This window comes from Lathamus discolor, chromosome 4 (genome assembly GCF_037157495.1).
Source record: "Lathamus discolor isolate bLatDis1 chromosome 4, bLatDis1.hap1, whole genome shotgun sequence".
Lineage (NCBI taxonomy): Eukaryota > Metazoa > Chordata > Aves > Psittaciformes > Psittacidae > Lathamus > Lathamus discolor.
This window is the reverse complement of record NC_088887.1, coordinates 29,806,100-29,818,851: the sequence shown is the minus strand read 5'-3', so window position 1 is coordinate 29,818,851 and position 12,752 is coordinate 29,806,100. Positions and strand designations below refer to the sequence as shown.

The 12,752-nt window shown below is 41.4% G+C and overlaps 1 protein-coding gene across 1 annotated transcript; it reads left to right on the top strand.

Moving 5' to 3' along the window:
* The first annotated feature begins 10,861 nt into the window (after positions 1-10,861).
* LOC136012595 (claudin-8-like) lies at positions 10,862-12,414 on the top strand. The gene has a single exon (XM_065675689.1). It carries the CDS (start codon positions 11,538-11,540, stop codon positions 12,210-12,212), a length of 675 nt encoding a protein of 224 aa, XP_065531761.1. The 5' UTR covers positions 10,862-11,537; the 3' UTR covers positions 12,213-12,414.
* Positions 12,415-12,752: the final 338 nt, after the last annotated feature.

Sequence of the window (12,752 nt, the reverse complement as noted above, 5' to 3'; positions counted from 1 at the left end):
AAAATAATAAATATCAGGCTGCATTCATTAGAGCAGATTTATTTTCTCTCTCTGAGCTATGCCTGACCCCAGTGTCTTCATTTGCTGTCTGGATTTAGAAAACCTAGGCAGTGTGGTGTGAGGGTGGCTGAGTGGGAGGAGGTCTCAGTTATTATGAAATCAGTAAACCTAAGGCCAAGTTCCTGGAAACATAAGCCCAAAAACTCATCACTCACTGTAAATATTTTGAACAGCTTTTGCAGATGATTCTGTACAATAATTGCCATCTCAAATATAAATGTGATTAAAGCACTAGGACACATCCTGTTTTCTTACTTAGCTAACACAAGTAATGGCAGTAATGGCCTGCCGGTGGCTTGGGCTTCAGCATGAGCTCCCAGACTGAATCTGTGGTCCCTGCTGAGCCTACACATCCCAAACTAAAGTTCAGGCTTGATTTTCTGCGTTAAATTTGCGGCCAGAGTGAACATAGCCTGGCTTTTCCTACATGCTCTACAACTGCATCTTTGTGGCAGTGGAGCCGTACTCTGAGTCCAGCTTTTTTTGTATAGCATGACACAGAGCAAATATATAGTTGCTAAGGAAAAGGTTTTTTTATTGTTATATTTATTTATCCCACTCCCTGCTCTGAAATACAGAGCTCTTCTTCCACCAGAAGAAACTCATGTGGCAACAGAAAATATGAAATCGTGATTGTCTGATGAGGAATTTGTGACTGAGTGCACATTCTATGGTATTTCAGGGTAATACGAATAAATATTCACCTATGATATTAAATGAGAATTTGTAACAAAAGAAAAAGAAAGAAAAGGCGGGTTTGAGATCTGTAATGATAGCTTTCATGTACAGCTGCTTTTGTGAGGGGGAATAATTTAGCAACACTAGAGCTGGTGTTGACGTTCTAGTTGGTGGTGAAATTATAAAGTAACTGTTTCCTCCAAAGAGCTCCAGAGCTGTTTATGGGAGTTAGAAGCACACTCCTGAGACAGCAGGCTGGAATCCGATGTGTTGCATTATTGTAAATCAGTGTAAATTCACTTCACTGCCCCCAGCTTGCCTTCATCCTATGGAAAATATCATTATAAGAAAAAATTATATGACTTGTCTTTAATTTTTAGGAAAATGAATTCATGCAAAAATGTCCGTATCTTCCCTCCCATCTCACATATAACATTAGATCCTATGTGCTTATTTACCCACAGAAATACTTCAGGTTTTTCGTACTCCTAATGGGAAAATTTTGCAGAAAGAAAATCCCTAAACGTGAAAAAGCCAGAGGCTGGTACAAGCTAAATGGAAGAAGATTAAGATCAAATACAAAAATATGGCATAAAAAGATAAGAGACAACATAGTTTGAGAATAAAATATTTTGATAAGGATTATTTGGGACGCTGCAGAGAAGAGAAGGGATTAGAACTAAAGAAGTGTGATTTTTGTCACACTGAATTCTTCTCCATATTGCCAATTCCTCTTCATCCATCTATATCATGTTTGTTTGTTTAGACTCCTTATAGCTATGCATTGTGCCTGTTACTTAATAAGTACAGCGCTACAGAAGGTGCCATTGCAAAGAATTCTGACCTAGATTGTTTTTCACAAGAAAAAAGAGTTTAAAATGGACGCTCTTTTCCTATAAAGGGCCAAATTCTGGTTTAACAACACAGGTTTCATAAATTTCTTGTAGAAATACAAAACCAAGAAAGACGAGAATTTGCCATTAGAGCCACTGGGACCAGTCTGCTTTTTAAGCTGTTTTTTAGCCATTGCATATTTCATCTTTAATTTCTGGATAGAAGCCAAGACTATTGATTTTGCCTAAGGTTTTTGGTCAAAAGGGACTTTTTTTTTTTTTTTTTTAACTGCTCAGAAAAGTGATTTTAGGGGTAGTACTTTTTAGAAATAATCTGAATGGAATTTGTTAGTCATAGTTGCCAGAAAGAAGTAATCTTACTGTTATGCGGTAGTAAATTGCCACAGGATTTGGGATGTAACATTGCAAGGCATAGGAATTGTTACTTATAAGACATTAATCTGATGGTCCAATTTAAGAGCAAATAGCAATTTTTACAGCTGCAGTATAACATCTTCCAAGAGCCTAGCAATAGCTCTAATACAAGATTAATCTTGGTCTAATTGGTTGCGTATATATAGTACAAATGGGTGTAGCTATTAGAGGTTTTTATCCAATCAACTAGAATAAATTCAAAAACCCTGATGCAAAAATCTTGTTTTATCTATCAGGCATAAATCCAGCGTATAGTTCAGCGGGTGTAGGTGGGCCTTCGAAGTATTCGCTCACATTTTAAGCTAGTCTTTCCCAGAGACACAGTGTCTGAATGGGGTAACTGATCTCCCAGTGGGTTTTTTTACCGGGTTAATTATTTATGCTGGCAAAGCAGTTCATTGGCAAAGCAGTTCATTGCCATAGCCAGAGCTGGTTGCCCTGGAGCTCACCTGCATGCACACACTAGCACAGGGCAGCTCCTGGCTGTGCATCAAGGGATCCTGCGGGTACTGCCCACACTGTTTTGCTGCCTGGCTGTGCAGGGAAAGAGCACTGGAGACTTTTGTCTGGAGGACAGATTTTGGCAGGTCTGGCAGTGGCCATCAGTGGGGTGGTGGGAATGGACAAATCTTCTGTGGCGATTCCAGCAGTGCTGCTGGGCTCCTTGCCCATACCTGGAGGCAGCCTCACTGTGAAGGGATTTTCTCATGGCTTTGCCCTTTATCTCACTCTGTCCCTTCCTTGGTAGGAGAGTCTCAGCTCTGACCTCACAGGCTCAAGCAAACCCCTTCTTTCTTGGTATGCGAAGCTCAGACTGCAGCAGGACACCAGGAACTGCTGTAAGTGACTGTGTGAGCTCTTCTAGGCTCTTGTAGAGCACAGGCAAAAAGTTAACTTAGGCTGTGAGACTGCCTTTCAATCAGCTATCTTTGGGACTGTAAGAAGGTGCTATTCTGTCTTAAATAAAAGTGAAGACTTGCCTGTTCTCAAGGTTGACTTCTTTAAATGATCCAACCTACAACCTTACATTGTCTGACGATGCTGGGTGCGACAGTCAGAATAGAGGAGATAGATATTCCAAATCTGGAGACAGAGTCACCTAATCAGGGAATGGTGAGATGTGAAGCTCTCAATATCAAGCAGTCAGTGTACATACACGGGATATGAAGGCAACATCTGTTTACTGAAGCACAAGTAAAGTGAAGTTTGGGTATGTACCTGCAGTTTTCTTAGAAAGAGAAAAGGGTTTGGGGTAAGAATGGAAATCCAAGGAGCTTCATCTCCCAAGGAGCCAGGGCTTGTAAGCAATCACCAAAAGGAGAACTCCCTGAAAGTCAGTGATTTCTCATTGTGGTTCAAGTGAAAAAGCCAACAACCCAGCACACCTCAGCCTCTCCAGATTCCTCCTTTTCCTTCTCTTCTCTTAGTTTTCAGCTGTTCTGCTCGCCCCAAACGACATATTTTTTATTTTTTTTTTTATTTTTCCTCTAATGCCTTTTGCTGAACAAACAACTTTGTTTTGAATATGGTGATCACTTTGGTTAAAACGCCTTTCAGAAAATTTCCTGTATGTTTGATTAAATACTGTGAATAGTATTGAAATGTAAAGAAAGTTCTTCCTTTTTCTTGCCTCCATTCATCTATTTCATCTAGAGCTTGTTTCATTTAGTCATAGGGGTGTTCCACTGCAAATTCGTAAAGATTTCTTGTACAGCGCCGTAACTACTTTAATAGCGTATTGATCTTTGACTAACATTGCAGCTGGAACACTTTGCCTTGATCTGGAAAAGTTTTGGCATTGTAAGTGTGCTGGTGTTTCTGTTACTCCATGAATGGATCTCCTACAGGATTTGGGAAGGGTCCAACTTGGAAAAACCTGGTCTGTGTGAATATTGTCTACCCTTTCTAAGGGGTATGCCCATGTTACCAATGTAAGCAGCGTTGGAAAGCAACAAACAAGGAGAATTTGAAATAAAGGAGAATATTTTAACCCAGAATCATACTAGGAGAGATGGATTCCTAATCAGGTTGGCAAAAAAGTAAAGGAGAAAACATTGAAATCCCCCTTTATATGATATTTTAATCCTTCCTTCAGTTTTTTAAGGCTTCCTAGTTATATATACCTGCTTCAGATGCCTTTTCTAGAGCGCCACTGACAATTACAACATTTACAAGGGGAAAGCTTTGCCCCCTTTGAACCATGAAAGTGCTTTTGAGGGGATTGAATCCACATATAAGGAGCATGAGTCTAAATTTATTCCCCTAGGCCAGCACTCAACCCCAGCTGTGCTCTCATAGAAGTACCTAAACCTAGATTCCTGAGATGGACTATTTCCTGACCATGTTGCGTCCATGTAAAAGAAAGCAAATAGCTGCTGCCCTTTTATTTTTGCAGGTGATGAGCTCCTGTGTGTGGAAACAGCAGCTTCTTCCTTCCTGTCTCTGGAACATGGAACCCTGGCTAGGGTAGGCAGTGAATAAAAGAAGTTTACAAGCAGCAGTTGCCTCTAGCATCTCTTTCACCCCAGAGTTCAAGGAGATTTATAAGATGTGGCTAGTGAAAGACTGCAACTAGCACACCCTTCATAGCAGCGGACTCCGTGCTCTGCAATTTTATCGCAGGCTCAAGGGGCTTTCTTTGTAAAACAGCTTACATATTTATGTCATCTCTCCTACAGTCAAAAACGCACTGTGGAGACTGAATAGGGAAGGGAAGGGCTCATTAATACTAGATCACTGCCTGGCATCTGCGTGGGCTTAACACATAGGAAGAGGTAGGTTTGAATACGAGTTGCTGCTGCTGCTGCTGCATGTGAGGCCGAAGAGAACTCAGGCATAGCTGTTGGGGGGGGGCAGCCATGTCAGCAGTGCCAGGTTGTTCTTAGAAAGATTTGTGGGAGCACTCTGAAAACATGCCAGCTGCTGACTTGCAGCACAAAATGTGTATCGCATTACAGCAATTGCCATGCAAAAAACAAAACTCTAGAGCTTCTTTTGGCCTGCTTGGGGATGCTTGTTGTATTACTGATTTGTCTCTTCTTTTTCCAGAAATTGTGCCAGGTTGTGTTGATCTGTTTTAGAAGATGCTATTTTGCTCATTCACAGAAATCCATCAGTGCTAAAGCCAAGTAGGCTACTGCAGAGGCAAAAGTGTGTTAGGAAGTCTTTCAGGGTACAAGCCTGGACTCTTTCTAACAAGAATAAAACCAGGCAAATCAAGAAAAAAGAGTGGGGAAGCCTATCAAGAAGACAGAAAACCAGAATCAAGAAATACGTGCTGTTTGTGTAAGGTCTTGACACTGCAGTGTTACCTCTAACGCATGTATGTGCCCATTCTGTGGGTTACAGATCAACTGCTGTGCTAAAGAAGCAAGTCTCCCTTCAGTATCCTGACTGCACACAGCATGTATGCTGAATTTGTGGGTTTGCTTGTCCCCCTTTCTTTCCTTTGCCTTAGGTTACTATGAATGACTGCAAGTTTACTGTTATGCCTCAAAAATGCCTGACTGCTTCTACAATATACACATTATCACCACATGATCTTACTACACCCAAAGATTAAACATTACTAATTGAATTGGAAATAGTCTTTATCTCCTCTGATCATTTTCGCTGCTAAATTCTTAATACAGATTCTAGGCAAGCAGGTTTTTCTCTCACTTCCACCTGGGAAATCCTGCTGCAGTCACTGAGGCATCTGGGGTATAAAGGAAGACAAGCACTGAGCAGCTGTTTTTATCTTCAATGTCACACCCACAAAAGTCTTGTGATTCAGGATGGGCAGCCCTTCACAGCAAGAATGTTAGGAATGCTAAAAATAAAAGCCTGGAGCCATTTCAGAAAATAAAATTAAATGTAATATGGCAATGCTTCAACTGGGTTGGAGCAGAAATGCCACAAATGATTGGTTTTGTCCAGAGGTGTAAAACTCTTAATCAAGTCTGCTTAGGCAACATTTAAAGAAGGTCTGGCATCTGTAGGTTGTAGGCTAACTGCAGGAGATGCTGGAGAATGTTACAGAGGCAACCACCTGCATGGGATAAGCTGGGATTTAAACTGTCTTTCAAATACATCACAGAAATGTATAAAACAATGAGGAAATATATTCATCTCAGGCCTTCATGTTACTGATCATGTCTCTTTCTGCATAAAGAAAAAAAGAGACTTTCTACAAAATGCTTTGTGTTCCTAGTCATGTCACAGCAGAGGGGAAATGGGTTTCAGTGATCACAAGGTAGGTTTCTGAAGTCAGAAGACAGGTTCCTAGTTTGACTCTTTCTAGTTCCCAGGGAGAACCCACAAACCAAATGCTAGCCTGGGGCCAGAAATGTCTTATGGCTGCCTCGGGGTGAATTTGTCATGGTGCAGAATTATTCCCTGACATCTGCCTATGAACTTCACCTAGTCTGTTTTTCAAGCCACCAGGTGGATAGCTTTCCATCCCTTCCTTCAGCACAGAATTGTGTGCTATTAATTCTGATGAAGATTCAGCAACGTAAGAGGCCAGTTGTTTGTATCCAGCTTTTCATGAAGTTTCAGCTGTCTGTAAAGGTGTACAGAAGAAGGCAGCATGGGGAGTTGTGGCCTCTGGTTCTCTTTACCCACTGTGTAACTTCAGAAATACAATTTTTGAGCTGTGCATCCCTGTTCCAAGTCAGGCAAATGTTTTCTGCACTAGCACTTCACAAAACAAACAGAGCTTAAAAGCAGGGAAATTGAAATTTCCACACTGCATGTTAATCCAAGGGGAACATCATCACATTGTCATGGATTTTATGTGAGATTTAAAGCACAAGGAGGAAGAGAAGTGAATGTGTAGAGCTATTTGGATACTAGGCAGAAAGATTTTCTGCAATGCTGTTACATTACTAGCCAAGGATTATTAATTATTTCACTTCTGTCATTGTCCATTTTGCCGTCTAGACAATACTTTGTTGTTAATGGTAAGTGTTCTAGAGAGAAGGTACAGGAGTAAAAGCTACCTCAACTGAAAAGAAATGGCTCTTCAGTAAAGCTGGTTATGAATATATGTGACTCTGCTTGCATTAGACATGTTGAACTGGCTTTTCATGTTCTGCTGCATTAGGTAAAAGTTCTTGGAGAAAAGTGCCAGGTTACGGTATACCTGGGGCTAGCTGTAGAGTAGCACACATCCACTGACACAGTAATAATAACCTTCCAAGAGAGAAAATGCTGAACAACTCGTCTGACATCAACACTCCTCTGTTTTCCCATAAGAGCATCAATAATCAGGGTTCTTTTCAGTGCGCTACTGATGCAGGATGAGAGTTTTGGAGGTGTTGAGCAACAACTTCTTCCCTGTCTTTCCACCTCCCTTCAGCATCAGTGATTACTCTTGGCACTTCACAGCTCTGAAATTTAAAAATGCTGTATGCTAAGGAAGAGGAAGGACATAATGCTTAAACTGTATTTTCCCGGTGTATTTTATTACAAAACAACTTTAGTGGCTGAAAATGAGTCATGACAGGGACTTGGGGGCTGTGCTGCTCTGCTGGGGAGCAGTGGGCTCCCAGGGAAGCTGTGAGAAATGGTGCTAAGTGGCAGCTGGGCTTATCACAGGGTTATCTCTTCACCTCCTCCTGAAACTGAAAGCAGCATTCAGGAAAAAAGCCATGTAAGAAGCATGAGAAATCCCTTCTTGCTCTCTCACAAGGGCATTCATTGGAGAAAGGTGCTACTGAAGAGTCAAGTGTCTTGTTCGAGGCTGACAGACAGACCAACCAAACCCAGTCCTGAAATGTTATGTATTTTCTGCTTAGGTGATGCTATACTTACTTAAGGTCCACATTATTCACCAAGAATATAGAACAATGAGTGCCTGTAGCATACTCACCTGCTCTGCAGACGAAAAAAGGAAGGATCTGGGAACACTGAGCAGGAAAATACACAGGTCATACAGAAAAGCTTGGCACTGACTTTAAGGAAATTAATTTCTTACCATAGTGGGAAAGTGAAAGAGAAAAGGAGAAGGGGAAAAGAAAGGAAAGGAAATGGTAAAATGGTTAAATTATGTATATGCATTTTTGTTTTATAACAAAATAATAGGATCCTGTGACCAACAGTGAAATATGATTAGTCACAGGTATTTCTGATGTTTTCTTGTAGTGAAATGCATGTTTGAATACAGAGAAGAACAAATAATGGGATTCTTGACTTGCCCCTTTCCTGCGTTTTAATTGTAAACAAGCAGATGAGATCCATAAAGCTAAATAAGATTTCCCCACATTTCCTTCTGAAAATGGTTTTAAGCAAGATAAGGCACTAAAATGTAATCCTTCTAAGAATGTTCAAATACTGAATCCTTGACACAGACACGGTCTTACTGTGAATTTATATGGGAGCTTTAATGGTTTTGTAAATTAATCAATAACGTGGGTAAATTATATTTGCTCAGCTAATTATTTTCCATGTCCTGTAAATTAGAACTTCAGTAGGCTCTAAGAAAAATCAGTCCTGCTGCTTGTATGCTTGTATCACATTTGTGTTTACTTACTGATCTGTTATTAAAATGCTTGTTTATTTGTTCTGCTATAGGCTGGTAGCTTTTTCTTTGCTGTTTGAGTGGCAACCATGGGACTCCAAAGCCATGCAACGTTAGTTACATTGTATTTAATATGCCAAATCCATTTTAGCAGAGAAATACTGTGTATTTATAGCTGCTCCTCAAAATCCTTTGTCTCACCCTAGGGGGAACAGGATTTAACCACCCTCATCCTCCAAGAAATCTTTGGGACATTTTTGATGACTGAAATGGACCTTGATTGAGTTCATAGCCTCATGACTTTGAAGGGCACAGCTCCAAAAATGGGTTAAATTAGGTGACATCCAGAGGCTCCTTCTAACTTGAATTATTCCGTGATTCTATGAATCTAGTTATCCAAGAAATTTTTCCCAAGTCCTGTACCCTGACCCCCGTCATTTACAGGTCTGCATGATGGAGTAGTTTGCAGCACGCAAAACAGCAAATTGTGATTCCAGCTATACAGATCCAGACTCTCTCATACTGTAGCAGTCTATACAGTTCTTAGTCAATACAGTAAGAGTAAGCATGGCTTCTCCAAATTATTGCATTGGGAATGCATTCAGAGTCAAGTCATCCTTTATTGCTGTCCAGACACCCTTCACAGAGGCTGCAGAAGAAGAGCTATTACCCTCAGCATGTTTGCACTTGCAGTGCACATCACCTCTGGGAGGAGGGCATGGCCAGCAGAGGCAAGGAGCACAGCAGGGTGCCAGGGCATGGGACTGCAGAGCATGAAGCGCAGAAGCAGTCAGATATGAGACTGGCCTTCAGCTCACATAGCAGTTGGGATCCCTAACTATGGAGCCTGTAGGGCCCCTCTCCTGCCTTGCTCACAAACATGGCAAAAGAGGCTCAAACTGCCAAGGAAGGCTGAGTGATGGCAAGCAGGAGCCAAAACTGCAAATACAAATGTGTGACAGGAGACATACAGAGCAGCCATCATAGTTGCAGTGGGATCAGATACAACTGAGCACCCAAAATACCAGACTCCTGCTAGGCTTCTCATCTCCTAAAATGCTTTTGGAGCTGCACACTGACTGCACTTTTTAGGGCAAGGCTTTCAGTACCTTTGGATTAGGAAAGGTGTGCAGGTTTGATTTCAGAGGTATAAACACAACCAAAACGGTATAATGGAAAGTTGCCTGACCACAAGTCAGGGCTCAAGGGACCAGAAGCAGAAGAAGAGGTTACCTGCATTCACCATTTTAGCATGCTGCAGAGGTTGGACAAGCAGGTGGATATGAAAACCAAAATGAGTATGGAAAGATTTGTAGAGTACTTCTGACTTGCCTCCTAACCAATGTTTTATGCACAAGCACACAGAAACACACTTAGGGAGCATAAAATATTGCATGTGAGTGGGATTTCTATCTTTTCCCTATCTTTGATATGCCAAAAAAGCTGGCATATTTAGCACTGCACTGCTCTATTTTTTTTGCATTTGCTTTTTGGTTTTGAAGATATATAAATGGCAAGAAAAGAAATAGAGGCAACAAAGTTCAAATGACTAGCAGGAGACCAGTATTTCAATATATAGGTAATTATAACCGAAACTGATCTTTTACAGTATAACAAATTATTTCTTGTCTTAAAATATGGCGTACTACTTTGTAATGAAAAATGCTAGTTTGTGCATAATTTTTTATTTTCCATGTTAAGGCATATGCAGAGATCAGGCTGAACATTCCATGCATACGTTTGCAGCTATGTGAATTTGTAAAAAGAATACACTGTTGCATGACTGGGTTTTTTTCTGTGGTTTTTGACTGGTTTCTGTTGCTCTGACTTCACCATATTTCTTCATCTGACACTTTCTGGGATTGTCTGCTGGTCATACCTAGAATGAGCAGTTCACCTGCTCTCCACAATTATTCTGTGGTGGGTTTCAGGTTTTTTTGTTTGTTTGGGTTTTTTAATTCTTTTAATTTTTTTATGAATATGTTGTCCTAAATCACTTCTAAATTGTTTGTACCTGGATAGCTCTAACAGGTCTTTACTTGGAGAGCCAGTATTTTCCATTGAACTAGAACTCCATCACAGGGTAATTGCTGGGTTCACTTTTGCACAGGAGAACAATTTGCTACATCGCTTACATCACTGTTCTGTAGACCTGATTATGCAAACATTTAAGCATGTGGATATCTCCAGAAGCTTACCTGTTCCCACAACACTTTGTAAAGCACCAGAAATGTGTAAAGCTATACATGCGTACAGGTATTAGCAGGATCGAGGTCTCTTATTGTTCCTTTCTACCTCTTAAATGGTCTTTCAGAGCTTTCATTATCCTCTGCAGAACTGTTTCAGGTTCAGAGTTACTTTATCCTTTTGATTTGCTTTGTTCCTTGATCCTATCACTGCAGCACTCTCCTTCAAGCTTCAGAACAAAAGTACTTTTGGGAGGAGAGGCCCTGTGGCAGATAGTGGGGCTCTGCTTTCTTTTTGGCAATTTTCCTTCGAGCTGAGGCAGAATATTCTTGCCTGTTAAGTGCAACAGCCTCAGTTACTGCACCACTACTTACCTAAGTCTCCCTGCCAGGACCAGTCCACTTCCTTAGCACAGGCAAACCTGTAGTTAATGGCTAGAGTTAAGGGTAGGGCTTTCTCTATTTTGTTTTGTTTTGTTTTAATTTTTTAAGTAAATGGCTTCAATGCAAAGCATTTTCCTCAGAAGGTATATTTATCCTAAGTGGCTCTTGCTGCTTTACACACACCCTGTCCTTTCTCTTGCTTTGAAAGTTGTTCCACTTGATTGCTCAGTTTGCTTCTTTGAGTCAGCTGTGGCAGGGGAATTATAAAGGAGATGAAGGCGCAGCCAAGTCCCAGGTAATGTGTGCAGATTAAGCTGATTTAAAGTTGTGCAGATTGACTCTGAAACTTTCTTTGCACAAGGGACAACAACTTTAGGAAAAAGGTGCTGATTTTTTTGCCAGCAGTGTGTGCTGGCTTGGGAAAACCTGCTGAAGTGTGGCTCACCTTGCAAAGGCAACATGGGCAGTGGTGCTCTGCAGATTGCTGGGCTGCTTGTTGGTGGCATTGGTGTGATCGGGACATTTGCTGTCACAGGCATGCCTCAGTGGAGGGTGTCTGCCTTCATTGAGAACAACATCATCGTATTTGAGACCATTTGGGAAGGTCTGTGGATGCACTGCATCAGGCAAGCCAACATCAGGATGCAGTGCAAGGTCTACGACTCCGTGCTGGCCCTCTCTCCGGACCTGCAGGCATCCAGAGGACTGATGTGTGCTGGGTCGGTGCTCTCGTTCCTCGCTTTCGTGGTTGCCATTATTGGGATGAAGTGCATGCGGTGCACACAGAGCAGCTGGCAAGCCAAGGGCCATATTAGTCTGGTGGCTGGGTTCCTCTTCATCCTCTCGGGTGTTGTTGAGCTCATTCCAGTCTGCTGGGTTGCCAGTGCCATCATCAGTGACTTCTATAACCCTGTGGTCAACGTTGCACAGAAAAGGGAGCTTGGAGAGGCCCTCTACCTGGGCTGGGCAACTGCCTTCTGCCTCATTGCTGCTGGAGCCATGTTCTGTTGCTTTTGCTGCTGTTGTGTGAAAACCAGAAGCTACAGGTACTCCACACCAAACCAGTATCCCACTCAGAGCCAGTATTTGCACAGGAAGACCGAAAGCTCATACTCCAAAAGTCAGTATGTTTAGATGCCTCCTGCCTTTTCCTTTTTTGAAGCATTCAGTCTGTCTGGATGGATTTCAGCTTCTGCACAAAAGGCCAGCTAGAAAGCTGCCTTTGCCTTTTGCTTTGTAACTGCTGCTGTTTGGAGCTGCATTACCCCTGGTGGGCTCTGCTGTGACTAGTGCTGCAGCAGGGACAATTTTAATACATGGAAAGGTGAATGTTTAATATTATTTTAGTAGTAACTCAGAATAGCTTTTGTGTTTTGTGCCTTTGCTTTGTGTTGCATTTTATGTGTAAAGCAGTAATAAAAGGCTTAAAGTTCTACTGTGGTGTGAAATTCTGGCCTATTGCAAAAGAAGCAGGGTTAAGCAGCTATTGGTTTTTATTTATACTTTTTTTCCTGCTTGGGAAAGAGGGCATAACAGTGAATAAGGACAAGATGATAATGGTTTTAAAGAACAGCATTCACTAAGGCATTGATTTACTGTAAGTTTAATGGAAGGTGGCATGAAGAATTTATTCTGCAGAAGAAGGTAAGCTGAAACATATGAAAAATATCCCTT

What these genes read in the sequence shown, in the direction of transcription:
- LOC136012595 (XM_065675689.1), top strand. Translation starts at nt 11,538, where the DNA reads ATGGGCAGTGGTGCTCTGCAGATTGCTGGGCTGCTTGTTGGTGGCATT.